This window comes from Onthophagus taurus, chromosome 3 (genome assembly GCF_036711975.1).
Source record: "Onthophagus taurus isolate NC chromosome 3, IU_Otau_3.0, whole genome shotgun sequence".
NCBI classification, from domain to species: Eukaryota; Metazoa; Arthropoda; class Insecta; order Coleoptera; family Scarabaeidae; genus Onthophagus; species Onthophagus taurus.
In genome coordinates, this window is record NC_091968.1 from 30,035,641 (window position 1) to 30,049,735 (window position 14,095).

The window sequence follows — 14,095 nt, forward strand, 5'->3', positions numbered from 1 at the left end:
TAAAGGGTCAATTCCTTTTTTAATCTGATGTCATTAATGAAATAACTTAAATTATTCAAAATTAAGCGAATTTTTGCATGATAAAATTGAATTATGAATCCCCTTGAAAAGAACAATCCTAAGAAAATAATTTTTGCACCTATTTTTTAGTCCTTTGAGAGAATTTTAGCGAAAGAACTTAGTTGATAGGCATGTAGAACGTACTTTTTCGAGATTTTCGAGTTACGTAGTAAAAACGCTTCGAGTTTTATCCCTGAACCCTCTTTCCGGCTTTTTACTTATAAAACTTTACTAATACAAACCTTTTTTTATGCCACTCACCCAGACACATCGTTGTGTGTGGACATATCACCTACGAATCGGTATCCCATTTCCTCAAGGATTTTCTACACGAAGATCGAGAAGATGTCGACGTTGAGGTCGTCTTTTTACACAGGTAAAATTTTATTTTTAATTTTTGCTTAAATTATTATTAGGATTTTCAAAAACAATTTTTGATTATAACAAGAAATTAATAACAAAAAAATAAATAAATAAAAGGATAAAGAAGGAAATTGTTTTTGTGTGTTGCTCGAAAAATATTTTTTTAGAAAAGAACCAGATCTGGAACTCGAGGGTCTTCTGAAGCGCCACTACACCACCGTGGAGTTTTTTCAAGGAACAATGATGAACGCGGTTGACCTTGAACGCGTCAAGGTACTTCCCCAAAAAAAAAATAAAAAAACCAAAACAAAGATACTAAAGAACAAAGCCTCTGTGCATACTATTTTATTTTATTTTTTTAATTAAATAACAGTGCCTCTTACAAAAAGATAACGAGATCGTGGGCTTCTTTATTTATATCATTGCCTTTTGAGCAGCACTATACATTATTGAAAATATAATTATGAATTTTTCGAACATTATTTTAGTAAATATTTTTTAAATTATATCTTTCAAAATTGATTCGAAAAGTTCAAAAAGTACCTTATTTTCTCGCAGAATTAGTGCAATTTGGGTTAGTCGCCTCTATTTATACTCTTATTGCATGGTGTAATCAGATTTCCGCTAAATTTTTTTTGGTTTTGGAACGATGGAGGAAAGCGAGACCATCCCGGAAAAATAACTGGATTAATAGGAGGAGAACGAAAATTCTTTCTATTAAAAAGAAAAAAACTTTTCTTTTTTTATTACCTTGTTTTTGGAGTAGTATTTTTTTTTCTGTACTTTTTTTTGGGTAACTCATTGGAAATGTGTAGGAAACCACCCGATCTTGAATTGGAAGGTCTATTCAAGCGACATTTCACCACAGTCGAATTCTTCCAGGGGACTATAATGAACCCTATTGATCTTCAAAGGGTAAAGGTAAGATTATCAATGTAAACCCGGGACTATTCAATAATTCCAAAAAAAAAAAGAAAACATGAATAAACCCGTTTATGTGATTATTTTAATTTTTTAACGCGTTTTCTTTTTGATTTTATTTTTTCTTTGATGTTTTGACTGAATAAAATACTGCAAAAATCATTTCTTCGATTTATAGACGTACGTTTTCTTTGAAATAGATTAAAATCTTATTATTAGATTAAAATGAAGAATGGCATAGAAACATATCACCTAAAATGATGACCAGTTTCAAACTGCAATAACTTTTGAACGTATTGCTCGATTTGAATAAGGTATTTTTTATTTGAAAGGTCTACCCTTTGCAGGCCTTCCCCATTTTGGCGCTCTTCAATTTCAGCAGCGGTGGTGTATAACCTTAATGCGTGTTTTCTTTCTACACTTTGAAGCTCGTTCTGTAAGGAGCTTGTAGTCTCGTCTGTTCTGATCACCTCTGTTTTTGGACAAGTTTCTATTCTTGTTACGTTTCTATTATTAAGAGTTTATTGTATACAGTAATTGTTTACAATTCTTTACATTATTCAAATATTACTTTCACTCTCTACCCTCTTCCTCCATTTCCACACCCTCGGCTCCTCGGCCCAATCATCCCCTCACCCATCCCTTTGTCTCCTCACCCCCATCACCATTCTCATCCATCGTTTCCCCTCTCCCCCCTCTCCTAAGATCTGCCTTCGGTCCATCTCCTCCTCCCTCAACTCACTGCACCCATTCAGCATGTGTTCTAACGTTTCCCATTCTTCCCTGCACAGCCTACACCACCTCTCCTCATCGGCCAGCCAGTATTTGTTGGCTCTCTCATCGTTTCCACAACGGAACCTAGCCACCAACTTTTTCCCTTCCTCATCTCTTTCCAATAACAAGTATCTAGGCAGCCCCTCCGTAATTATGTCCCTGTATCTTTCGTTATACCTTTCCTCTTTTATTTGTGTCCTTCTTTCCTGTCTCTGCACATCTCGGTCCCTGTCTCTCAACTCCCTCCACATCTCCCTACCCACCCTTCGTCTACTATTTATCTCCGTTACCGAGTAGCCCGCTCGTCTATAATAGTTGTCTCTGTGTCCTTCCCATATCTGACCTTTCCCTCTCTAATTTCCCTCCAACACTCCCCCAGGATCCCGCAGCTTGGCCTCCCTTCTATTCTTTCTTCATATTTCACTGCCCTCCTGCCCGCCTCCACCCTGACCTTATCCACCTTTACCTCTTCCCTCACTATATACCCCGGTGTTTCTCTCGCCACCCCAAGCACCCATCTCCAATATCTAGCCTGCACGTCCTCCAGCGGTCCCTGCTCCCTCCATCCCCATACCTCTGCCCCATAGATCATCACACTGCTAACCAGACCTTCAAACATAATCTTCCTCGCTGCCACATTCCTTCCAAAGACTCTCTTCCCCCAACCCCATACTTGTCCCATCACCTTATTCGCCTTTTTTGCCATAGCTATCACATGCGACCCCTCCCTGTTATCCTCCCTAAACACATACCCCAAGTAAGTATACTCCCTAACCCCCTCGATCTCCTTTCCCTCCCATCTCCAGTTTTCTGTTCTTTTTCTCCCACCCTTACAAAACTTCATCATCCTTGTCTTCCCCACATTTACTTCCAGCCCCTTCCCCCTAAAATATCTTTCCAATGTCTTTATCATCTCCTTCATCTCCACCGCTTCTTTCGCCATGACCACGATGTCATCCGCGTATGCTAACATATGCACCTTTCTACCTCCCACCACCAATCCTCCCATCTGCCCCTTCCCCAATCTTTCCTCCAGGTCCGCCGTATACAGTGCAACCAGACTTGGGCTCAGCGGACATCCCTTCCTCAGTCTCTTCGTCGTCCAGAACACGTCGCTCAGCTTATCTCCCACTTTTATCCTAGCCATCGTCTCCATGTATATTTCCTTCACTCTCGCAATTAGGTGTTCCGTTATCCCCCTCCTCCCCATCTCCTCCCACAACTTCCCCCTATCCACCTTATCAAAAGCCGCCTTCAAATCTATAAACAGGGCGTACAATTTCCCTCCCTTCGTATCCAGCTCTCTATCTGCCAAATGCTTCAACACATACACGTTGTCGATTGCTCCCCTTCCCTTCCGAAAGCCTGCCTGCCCATCCGGCAAAATTCCCCCCAACTCCATCTCCTCCTCCAATCTTCCCAGCAGTATCTTCGTGAATACCTTGTATGCCGAGTCTAGTAGGTTAATTCCCCTGTAGCTCTCTACACTTCCCTTATTACCCTTTTTATATACTGGGCAAATTACCCCCACTTTCCATCCCTCCGGAATCCCACCCCCTCTCCATACGATATTCATCCCCTCCAACAACTTCACTCGCACCACCCTTGATGCTTCCAACCATGCTTCGTTATGTATCCCATCTTCACCTGGCGCCTTTCCCTTCTTCAATCTCCTAAGCACCGCCTCCATCTCCTCTTCTGCTATCTCCTCTCCCCCATCTCCCTCATATCCTCCCAACCCCGTTAGCCTCGTTTCAACCCCTCCCAATAATCCCATAAAGTAACTCTTCCATTCTGTCATGTGTATTTCGCTGGTTATCGTCTCCCTACCCTTCTTTCCTTTTTTCAGATACCTCCAGACCTCCCCTTCCCTTGTTATCCCCCTAATCTCTGTCGCCTCCTTTTCCCTCAATTCTGTTTTCTTTCTACTGCATAACTCTCTGTATTCTCTCCTGGCTTCCCTATATCTATCCACCCCTATCTTCCCCCGTCTCCACAGCCTCAACCTCCTTCTCGCCTCCCTCTTCGCCTTCTTGCACTCGCCATCACACCAGTCGTTCCTCCCCACTTTGTCCCCCCTACGTACACACTCCCTTTTCAGTGTTGCCTCTCGCACTACCTGGGTAAGCTCTTCCAACCCGTCGATCTCTTGTATCCTCTGTTGCCAAGTGTCTAGGTTTCCCCTGTAGAATGCTACCCCTTCTTCCGACCAATCTGTCCTGATGAACTTGCTACCCAGTTCCGCTCGCCTTTTGCCGCCCACCCCCTTTACCTCCACCTCCAACGGTTGGTGATCCGACTCTACCGCTTCTCCCACTTTAAACCTTTCCACCCTCTCCCACATTTCCTGATCCACCAATACATAATCAATCACAGATGTCCCCCTCGTCCCGATGTAAGTATACTCCCCTTCCTCTCCTTCCTCTTTATTCCCATTCAGTATCTCCCATCCGTTCTCCTCCACCCATCTCAGCATTTCTGTTCCTTCTCCATTCCGCACAGTATCCTTCGACCGCCGTCGTCCCTCCTCTCCCCATATCTGAACCCTTCCCCCTCCTCGCCCACTCTAGCATTGAAATCCCCTCCCATTACTATATATCCCTCCGTCCTATCCCCTGCCATCTCATCCCATTGCTTTCTCGTCTCTTTTATTGATTTGCTATACACAGTAACTATCTGCACCGTCTCTCTCCCCCAAGTTGTTACGTTTCTAATTCTAGGTCTAATGTTAGTTCTAGTGACTATATATCACTATCACTATGTTGCATATTTTTATTAAACTAAAACTAGTTTTGTATTAGTTCTAGTGATAGTGCTAGTACAAAACTAGAACTAACACTAGACCAAGAACTAGAAATATTCGGATTTAGCCGGAGACGTGCGTCTCTCAAGACGGCTAAACCCGAATGATTCTAGTTCCAGGTCTAGTGTTAGTTCTAGTTTTAGTTTAATAAAATATGCAACATAGTGATATCATAGTGTTAGTGATATAACTAGCGCTACTTGCCACTGTCACTAGAACTAACATTAGACCTAGAATTAGAAACATAATAACAATAGAAGCTTGAACAAAAAACAGAAGTGATCAGAACAGACGAGACTACAAGCTCCTTATGTTTAAAATTAATTTCTTTTGTCGGTGTACTCCACAGCAAGTTTCAAAGTATAGGAAGAACTGGTCATCATTTTAGGTTGTGCTGAGTGTTGTAATAAATGCAATTTTGCCCCCTTCATTTTAAACTAAACAAGATATAAATTGATCAAATCAATAAAAAAAATTAGCTCGCCATACCACAACCATTATTTACCAGGTACTGTGACATCCCTGGATAAATTTTCTTCGTTTTTCTTTTTCGTTTCCTTTTTTAAGTGTGTCTTACGTTTCTAAATAGCTGCCACAAAAAAAAAATTACGTTTTAGTCCCTCACCTACTTCGTTGGGCGAAGGTAAGTTGCCCAGAAAAAAAAAACGTTAAAAAAATTTTTAACCCTTTTAGTTGTTTTAAGAAAAAAAGCTGCATCCAAAAGTAACGTTATAGATGGTTTAGAATAGAAGAGAATGATGCGTTCTTATTATTTAATTTTAATTTTGACAAAAAAAAAATAATAATTAGGGTGCATGGTTTTGTTGAAATTTGTTTTTGACTTAATTCATTAATTATTGGCGATGATGTTATTGATTAAAATAGAACTTAAATTATTTGTAAATAAAGAAGTGGCTTTAAAAACGAATAATTTGTTTAATTTTTTTTATATCTTTTTTGTTTAGGTTCACGAAGCAGATGCTTGCTTGGTGTTGGCCAATAAATACTGCCAAGATCCGGATGCTGAAGACGCGGCTAATATCATGAGGGTGATATCGATTAAGAATTACAGCGATGATATTCGGGTTATTATTCAATTGATGCAATATCATAATAAGGTAAGACAAAATCAGACAAAGTCGTATAACTGTTATTAATTAATTAAGTTTATTGCTACAAAATCAGCATTACATTCCACAAACAATTAAATTTTAACAATACTACAATTACATATATCACATTACAATACAATACATTTTATTTCCTATCCCACCCCTCCCCATCTCCTCCCCGCATCTCCTTACGCTGCCTTGTCGCCACCACCTGCCTCATCCATTCTCTTCCCTCTGCCCTCTCCCCCAGCACCTGCTTCCAGCCGATCACCTCCTCTCTTAGCTCGTCACACTCCCTCAGTAGGTGCTCCAACGACTCCCACTCCCCCCCACATAGCCTACAACCCCTCTCATCATCTCTCATCCAATACCTATTCGCTCTCTCCTCATTGCCGCATCTGAATCTTGCCACCATCCTCTTCCCCTCCTCATCCCCCTCCACCGACAGGTACTTCGGCAATCCCTCCGTTATTATTTCCTCGTACTTAGGGTTGTACCTGCTCTCCCTTATCTGCCCCCTTCTTTCTTGCCTCTGTACATCTCTATCCCTGCTCTCCAGCTCTTTCCACATCTCAATCCCTTCCCTCCTTCTATCATCTACCGCTTTCACTGAGTACCCCACCCTTCTGAAATATTCCTCCCTTCCTCGTTGCCCGTAACCCCCTTTCCCTGCCTTAATCTCTTTCCAGCACTCCCCCAAAATTTTACATTGGGACCTCCCTTCAACCCTCTCCTCAAAACGTACCGCCCTTTTACCCGCCTCCACTCTTAACTTATCAACCTTCACCTCTTCTCTGACTATGTACTCCGGCGTCTCTTTTGCCAACCCCAAAACCCATCTCCAATACCTAGCCTGTACGCCTTCCAACAGCCCTTGCTCTTTCCACCCCCAAAGCTCCGCCCCGTACATCATAACACTTCTAATCAAGCACTCGAATATCATCTTCCTTTTTCCTATATCCCTTCCAAATAATCTCTCTCCCCACCCCCAGACCTGCCCCATCATCTTATTCGCCTTCTTGGCCATTGCCCTCACATGCGCGCCTTCCTTGTTGTCCTCTCTAAATCTGTACCCCAAATATGAGTACTCCCTCACCTCCTCTATCTCCTTCCCTTCCCACCTCCAATCTTCGCTCTTCCTTCTACCCCCTTTACAGAACTTCATAACCTTTGTCTTTCCTACATTCACCTCCAGAGCCTTCCCCCTAAAGTAACTCTCCAAACTCCGCATCATCGCCTTCATCTCCTTCGCCTCTCTCGCCACTACCACCAAATCGTCCGCGTAAGCCAGTGAATGCACCTTCCTCCTCCCTACAACCACACCTCCCATCTGCCCACCGGTCAATCTGTCTTCCATGTCTGCGGTATACAAGGCAAACAGAGCGGGACTAAGTGGACATCCCTGCCTCAAACCTCTCGTTGTCCAGAACCTATCCGTTAACTCGTCCCCCACCTTTACCCTAGCTATCGTCTCTGCGTATATCTCCCTCACCCTGTTTATTGTCCCACCAGTAATCCCTCTCCTCCTCATCTCCTCCCATAACTTCCCTCTATTCACCTTATCAAAAGCTGCCTTTAGATCTATGAATAGGGCGTAAAGCTTCCCTCCCTTCCCTTCCAGCTCTTTATCCACCAAGTGCTTCAATATGTACACGTTATCTATCGCGCCCCTTCCCTTTCTAAATCCTGCCTGTCCGTCCCGTAAGATCCCTTTCTCTTCCATCTCTTCCTCCAACCTCTGCAGCAGCGCCTTCGCATATATCTTGTACGCCGAGTCCATTAAGCTAATTCCCCTATAACTTTCCATTACTCCCTTCACTCCCTTCTTGTACAAGGGGCTTATTATCGCCGTCCTCCATCCAATCGGAAACCCTTCCCCTTCCCAAACTTTGTTCAGCGCTTCCAACAACTTTCCCCTCACTTCTCCCGTTGCCTCCATCCATGCCTCATTCTGGACACCGTCCTCCCCTGGAGCCTTCCCCCTCTTTAGTCCCCCCAACGCCGCCTCCATTTGTTCCCCGGCCATCTCGTCTCCTCTCCGTCCCCCTGTATCTACCTCCTCTACCCGCCTCTCTTCTTCCCCCTCCAGTAGACCCTTGAAGTAATCTCTCCACTTCGTCATTTGTATTTCACTGGTAATTTCCTCTCGTACCTTCCTTATTTTGTTTATATATTTCCAAACTTCACCCTCTTGTCTCACCCTTCTAATCTCTTCCGCCTCCCTCCATATATAATATATAACAGTATAACTGTTATTAATGTTATTAAAATACAGTTGTATATTTAGCAAAGATGTGCAGGATAACTATAAATTTTAATCAATAATTCTTCTTTTCAGGCTTACTTATTAAATATACCATCATGGGATTGGAAACAAGGTGATGATGTAATCTGTTTAGCTGAATTAAAATTGGGTTTTATAGCTCAATCGTGTTTGGCACCTGGTTTTTCAACGATGATGGCAAATTTATTCGCGATGAGAAGTTTTAAAACGGTAAGTTTAATAAACAGGTGCTCGCCCCCCATTTCTGATTCTTTTCGTTAAAAAAAATGTTTTTCTAAAATGTTTGGATTCACCGTCGGAGATTTGGGTATAAATAAAATACAAATATTGGGTGCCGTTAAAATGTTCGAATAAAATGTTCTTTGAAATGTTTTGATAAAATTGAAATTTCCAGTCACCCGGTATGCAGGTGTGGACGAATGATTACTTGAGAGGAACCGGGATGGAAATGTACACAGAGACCTTAAGTCCCACGTTTATAGGCATGCCTTTTGCGCAGGCTACAGAGTAAGTCGCGAAAAAAATTTCAAAGGCCAAAAAAACTATTTCACTTGAGTATAAAAAAGAGATGATTTTTAAATCCAGCTTTCTTTAAATCGCAAATATTTACTCTAAAATATACCAACTATTTTAAAAGCTTATGTGTTTTTGCCTTCAGTGTGTCTCCAAATCACTTTTTCACCAACAAAAAATTACGTGTACAAAAATAATAACTTTTAAATCTGTTTTCTTTTTTTAAGGGAAAGAAATATTTATTCCTCTTGTAGTACGTCTCGTTTCAGCCTCGCACCTCTTAATTATTATAAAAAAAGAAGTTTTAAAATTCTTAAAATTGTTCTGTGGCACTATTGTTGTCTTTTCCAGTCCCCTGACACTCAGGTGTGGCAGAATGACTATCTGCAGGGAACGGGTTGCGAGATGTACACAGAAACGTTGTCCCCCTCGTTCACCGGCATGACATTCCCTCAGGCGAGCGAGTAAGAACCTCACCTGAACAAACAATTACAACTAATTAACTAACAAAATATACAAACAAAAAATTTTTTTACTAAAAACTTACTATCAACTATTTTTTCACTACAAACACTTCTCAATCAATACTGTTTTAGAAAAGAAATTATTTTTTTTGAACTTGCCTTTTTGATACATTAAAAATTATTTCTTTTAGTAATCATTTTTAATCATGTGTTAAGCGCGCCAGTATCCAGCAAATAACCGCGTATATTCAGTTTGCGATTTCTCAAATTCCCCAAACAAATATGAACTATATATACAGTATTCTCCAAGCTTCTATGAGGAGAGTACCAAAGTGGATTTCGGCCAGATCTTGGAGAAAAACTTAGAACATAAGATCGACTTCAAATCTGCATATGACAACTTGAAAGAATGGCAATGAGAAACGAGAGATGCTGGTTAAAACCCCAAAATAACATCTCAAAGAATATAGGAATAACTAAAGAGATACTTCAGGACAAACTGCTCGCTTACACGGGCGACATTAACACCGTCGCGTCGCCAGAACTCTACCGCAGATGGTGGGAACTTATACAGCACTGATAGACTCATTCAACAGCTATTCTCATTTACCGTTTTGTCGTCCTCGACGTTTAGATGTACATAAACACGCAATAGCCAAAAGGGAATTTGATCAGATGGTAGCCATGGGAATATGTCGACCCTCTTCTTCTTCAACAGCATCGCCTCTACACATGGTCCCCAAAAAGGATTCCAATGATTGGAGACCATGTGGAGATTATCGACAATTAAATAACGTTACTATTCCGGATGGATATCCCCTTCCACATATTCAGGATTTCAACTTATTTTCAAATTCCGGTGGAAGAAGAAGACATTCCCAAGACAGCTATCACTACTCCTTTTGGTCTTTTCGAGTTTACTCGTATGCCCTTTGGCCTCCGTAACTCAGGTGGCTGCTCAGACCTTTCAGAGATTCATAAATGAAGTTCTTTCGGGTCTCAACTTCTTATTCGTTTATTTAGATGACATTCTCATTGCAAGTCATAACGAAGAAGAACATTATTTACATCTCGAGAAGTTATTTGAACGGTTAAGTACATTCAATATCAACATCCAACCATCTAAATGTGTTTTTGGAGTTACTTCCATTGATTTTCTTAGCCATCATATCACTAGCGATGGTATTCAACCTTCTAAGTCTAGGATTGATGCTATTTCAAAATTTCCCAAACCAAAAACATTGAAGGAACTACAAAGATTTTTGGACATGATTAATTTTTATCATAGATTTTTACCGAACATTTCTAATATTTTATCACCCCTTCATAATCTTTCATCATCGCTTTATTCAATTAAACAAAAATTAATAACATCTTGGTCAGATGAACATGAAATTTCCTTCGCAACAGCTAAAGATCTTCTAACGAAATCTACCGTTCTGGCTCATCCATCTCCTCACGCTTCGCTGTCACTTACCACAGACGCTTCTAATACAGGTATAGGAGCAGTTCTGAGCCAAATTATTGATGAAACACCGCAACCATTAGCATTTTATTCACATAAACTTTCTCCAAGCCAAGTTAAATATTCAACTTTCGACAGAGAGCTATTGGCAATATATTCTGCCATAAAATTTTTTAATCATTTCCTACATGGAAACAATTTTACAGTTTTCACCGACCACAAACCTATAACTACGGCAATATTTTCATCAACAGAAGAAACACCAAGACAAACCAGGTACCTAAACTACATAACACAATATACATCCGATGTGAGATACATTAAGGGAAATTCCAATATTGTTGCAGACGCTTTGTCCAGGACAAATATTGAATCCCTAAATTCTCAGTACCCCGACACACTTACACTTTACAAAGCTCAACTCACAGATATCGAATTGTCGAACCTACTACATAAACAATTCTCTCGCACTCACACTACAACACCCTATCAGTTATTGCTACAACCCACAACGCTACCTGATATCAAATTATGGTGTGAAATATCAACGGAATCTCCGCGAATTTACATTCCGCAGCAATTTAGAGAAATAGTTATACAAAAATTTCATGGTTTATCTCACCCTGGCATTCGAGCAACCATTCATTTAATAAAAACAAAATTCTTTTGGCATCATATGTCGAAACAAATTCGTATTTGGACAAAATCATGTTTACAATGCCAGAAAGTTAAGATACAAAGGCATACAAAATCGCCAATTCTCAAAATCAAAGTTCCAAAAGTTCGACTTGAACACATTCACATTGATTTGGTTGGCCCACTTGTTCCATCTCTTGGATGTACTTATCTGCTCACAGTCATTGAGCGTTTCACACGGTGGCCAGAGGCTTTTCCGCTAAAAGATATCTCTGCAGCCTCTATTGCAGATACTCTTTTCAGGCATTACTTCAGCCGTTTCGGTATTCCTACCATGATCACTCACGATCAAGGACGACAATTCGAATCACTATTATTTTCAAAATTCCAATTATTTTTAGGTACTCATCAAATACACACATCTGCTTATCACCCACAAAGTAACGGTATGATTGAACGATTTCACCGTACTTTGAAATCAGCGATTATTGCTCGAGGTAATTCTACTAGATGGAACAATAACTTGCCTTTGATTCTCCTCGGTCTCAGGTCATCCCTAAAGGAGGATTTAGGTTGCTCATCCGCTGAATTGGTTTATGGTCAGCATCTCAGATTACCAGGAGAATTTTTCTTACCTACCGAACCATCAATTGAAACTGAACCATTATTATCAAGTTTAAAATCATCTTTTGCTGACATTAAACCAGTTCAGTCAACCATACATTCCAGCCAAAAACCTTTTGTTCACAAAGAATTATTCAGGTCAAACTTACTGGAATTAAACCTACGTTGTCTCCTAGGTACGAAGGTCCCTTCAGAGTGTTGAACAGATTTTCAAAATTTTTCGTTGTATTGAAAGACAGTAAAGAAATAAATGTAAGCCTCGATTTGCTGAAACCGGCTTTCTTTCTGAACGAAAACGTTTCTCCTGAATACAACAATTTAATAATTAATAAAACTAAAAAAGTACATTTTAAATTTTAATTCAAATTTTTGACTAAATGTTTTCCCTCTTTCTGTTCTTTCTTTATAGGAGGGGAAGTGGATGTAGCGTGCTGTGGCAGCAGCTCCATTTAAAAACATAAAATTGTATTTCATTTGTTATTATTTTTATATTTGCCACACAATTGTTTTTGAAGCAAAACATAACAGACGCAAAATAAAAAGTCTGCCAAAAGTTAATTTTATTATTATGTTGGCTAATACCTCATAGCCACAACCTCCAAATAAATTAACAAAAATCAAAGGTCATGCCAGTAGCTACCTCAACGAGTATCATTGATGATCTCAGAGAGAATCTTGCAATCACCACTGAAAATTTCAAAGTGGGAGTTTTCGTATCTTGGTTCTAGCATGAGCTGAAAGAATGAACTGTAGCACAGAAGTGAGCTCGACAACAAGTGCTAATGTGTTGACGTTAAGATATGGACAACTAGCAAAGGAGACGTCGACCTCCTGCTCCTGTTCCGAGTAGGAAAACCAATTCTGTTTGGACTTTTAACTTAAACAGTGGGCCAAACAATAAGAAAAAAAGGCGGTAGTGCAAAAACTGTTAGGACTTCAGAGAATATAGAGACTGTACAAGTAGCGATAGTAAGAAGTGCTCGAAGATCTGCAAGGTGTCATAGCGTTGTTCAAGGACTTTCGATTAGATCAGCAAAATTTTTAAATAATGATTTACACCTACATCACCTAGGTTTCTGGGCTGGCTTCAGCCGAGGTCGCTTGCGGCCGAGGCTCTGGGATGTATTGAACATATTCAGGTTAATACAGCATTAATCATTGAGCCTCAGCCGTAAGCGACTTCGGCTTAATTAGACGAAATCGTCTATTTCTATCATAACCATGCGAAATCATAGATTCTCGGTTGTAAGTATAGCCGAGGTCGCTTGCGACCGAGGCTCTGTAGGGTGTTGTACATTTTTGGGTTCATACAGCATTAATCATTGAGCCTCGGCTGGAAGCGACTTCGGCTTATTCAAATGATATGATTAGGGCACGGAACTTTTGTAACAAAACACGATTTCCCCCCTCCACTCGTTCTCAGCAGAAAATTTCATACAAAAGTTGTTCTAAATTAAATTCTAAAACCATTTTTTCAATAAAAATATATATATAAAAATTTTTTGAGGCTATGTTCTTAATTATTGATCAAATCAAAAATTTTTATTAATAACATTTGTTTAGAATTACTTCAGGAACAGTGTTTGTTAATAAAATTTTTTGCTAACTTGAAATTTTAATTTCCCACTGAACAGTATGGTACAAAAATTAATATTTTTGAGGTTATATCCTTATTGTTGATTTAATCAAAAAATGTTGTTAACAAAATTTGTTTAGAATTACTTCAGGAACAGTGTTTGTTAATACAATTTTTTGCTATCTTGAAATTTTAATTTCCCTCTGAATAGTATGCTATCAAAATTAATTATCTCAATAATTATTGTTTTTATCAAAAAATGTTTTAAATAAAACTTGTTTCAATTTCAATTTTGAATCAATTATCTTAATAACAAAATTTTACATCTCTATTAATTAACCGTCTAAGTGTAATTATGTATAAAAATGGAAAAATTAATATTTTGAGGTTATCTCCTTAATTATTGATTAAATCAAAAAAATTTATTAACAATATCTTTTAAGAATTACACCAGGAACAGTGTTTGTTAAAACAATTTTTTTCTAACTTGATATTTTAAT

General features: G+C 39.6%; 1 protein-coding gene across 30 annotated transcripts in view; it reads left to right on the plus strand.

Annotated features, from left to right (window-relative positions):
• Positions 1–14,095, plus strand: part of LOC111418609 (calcium-activated potassium channel slo) — a 73,290-nt gene that overhangs the window by 23,418 nt on the left and 35,777 nt on the right. For 17 of the 30 annotated variants that reach the window (XM_023051182.2, XM_023051181.2, XM_071194783.1 and 14 more), the window contains exons 8-12: positions 326–436; positions 1,239–1,344; positions 5,887–6,039; positions 8,372–8,527; positions 9,182–9,294. In XM_023051182.2, coding sequence (XP_022906950.2) covers positions 326–436; positions 1,239–1,344; positions 5,887–6,039; positions 8,372–8,527; positions 9,182–9,294 — 639 coding nt within the window. Of the gene's footprint in view, positions 1–325; positions 437–590; positions 697–1,238; positions 1,345–5,886; positions 6,040–8,371; positions 8,528–8,711; positions 8,825–9,181; positions 9,295–14,095 lie in introns of all 30 variants that reach the window. The other 13 variants (XM_023051184.2, XM_023051188.2, XM_023051196.2 and 10 more) reach the window with 3 other exon arrangements.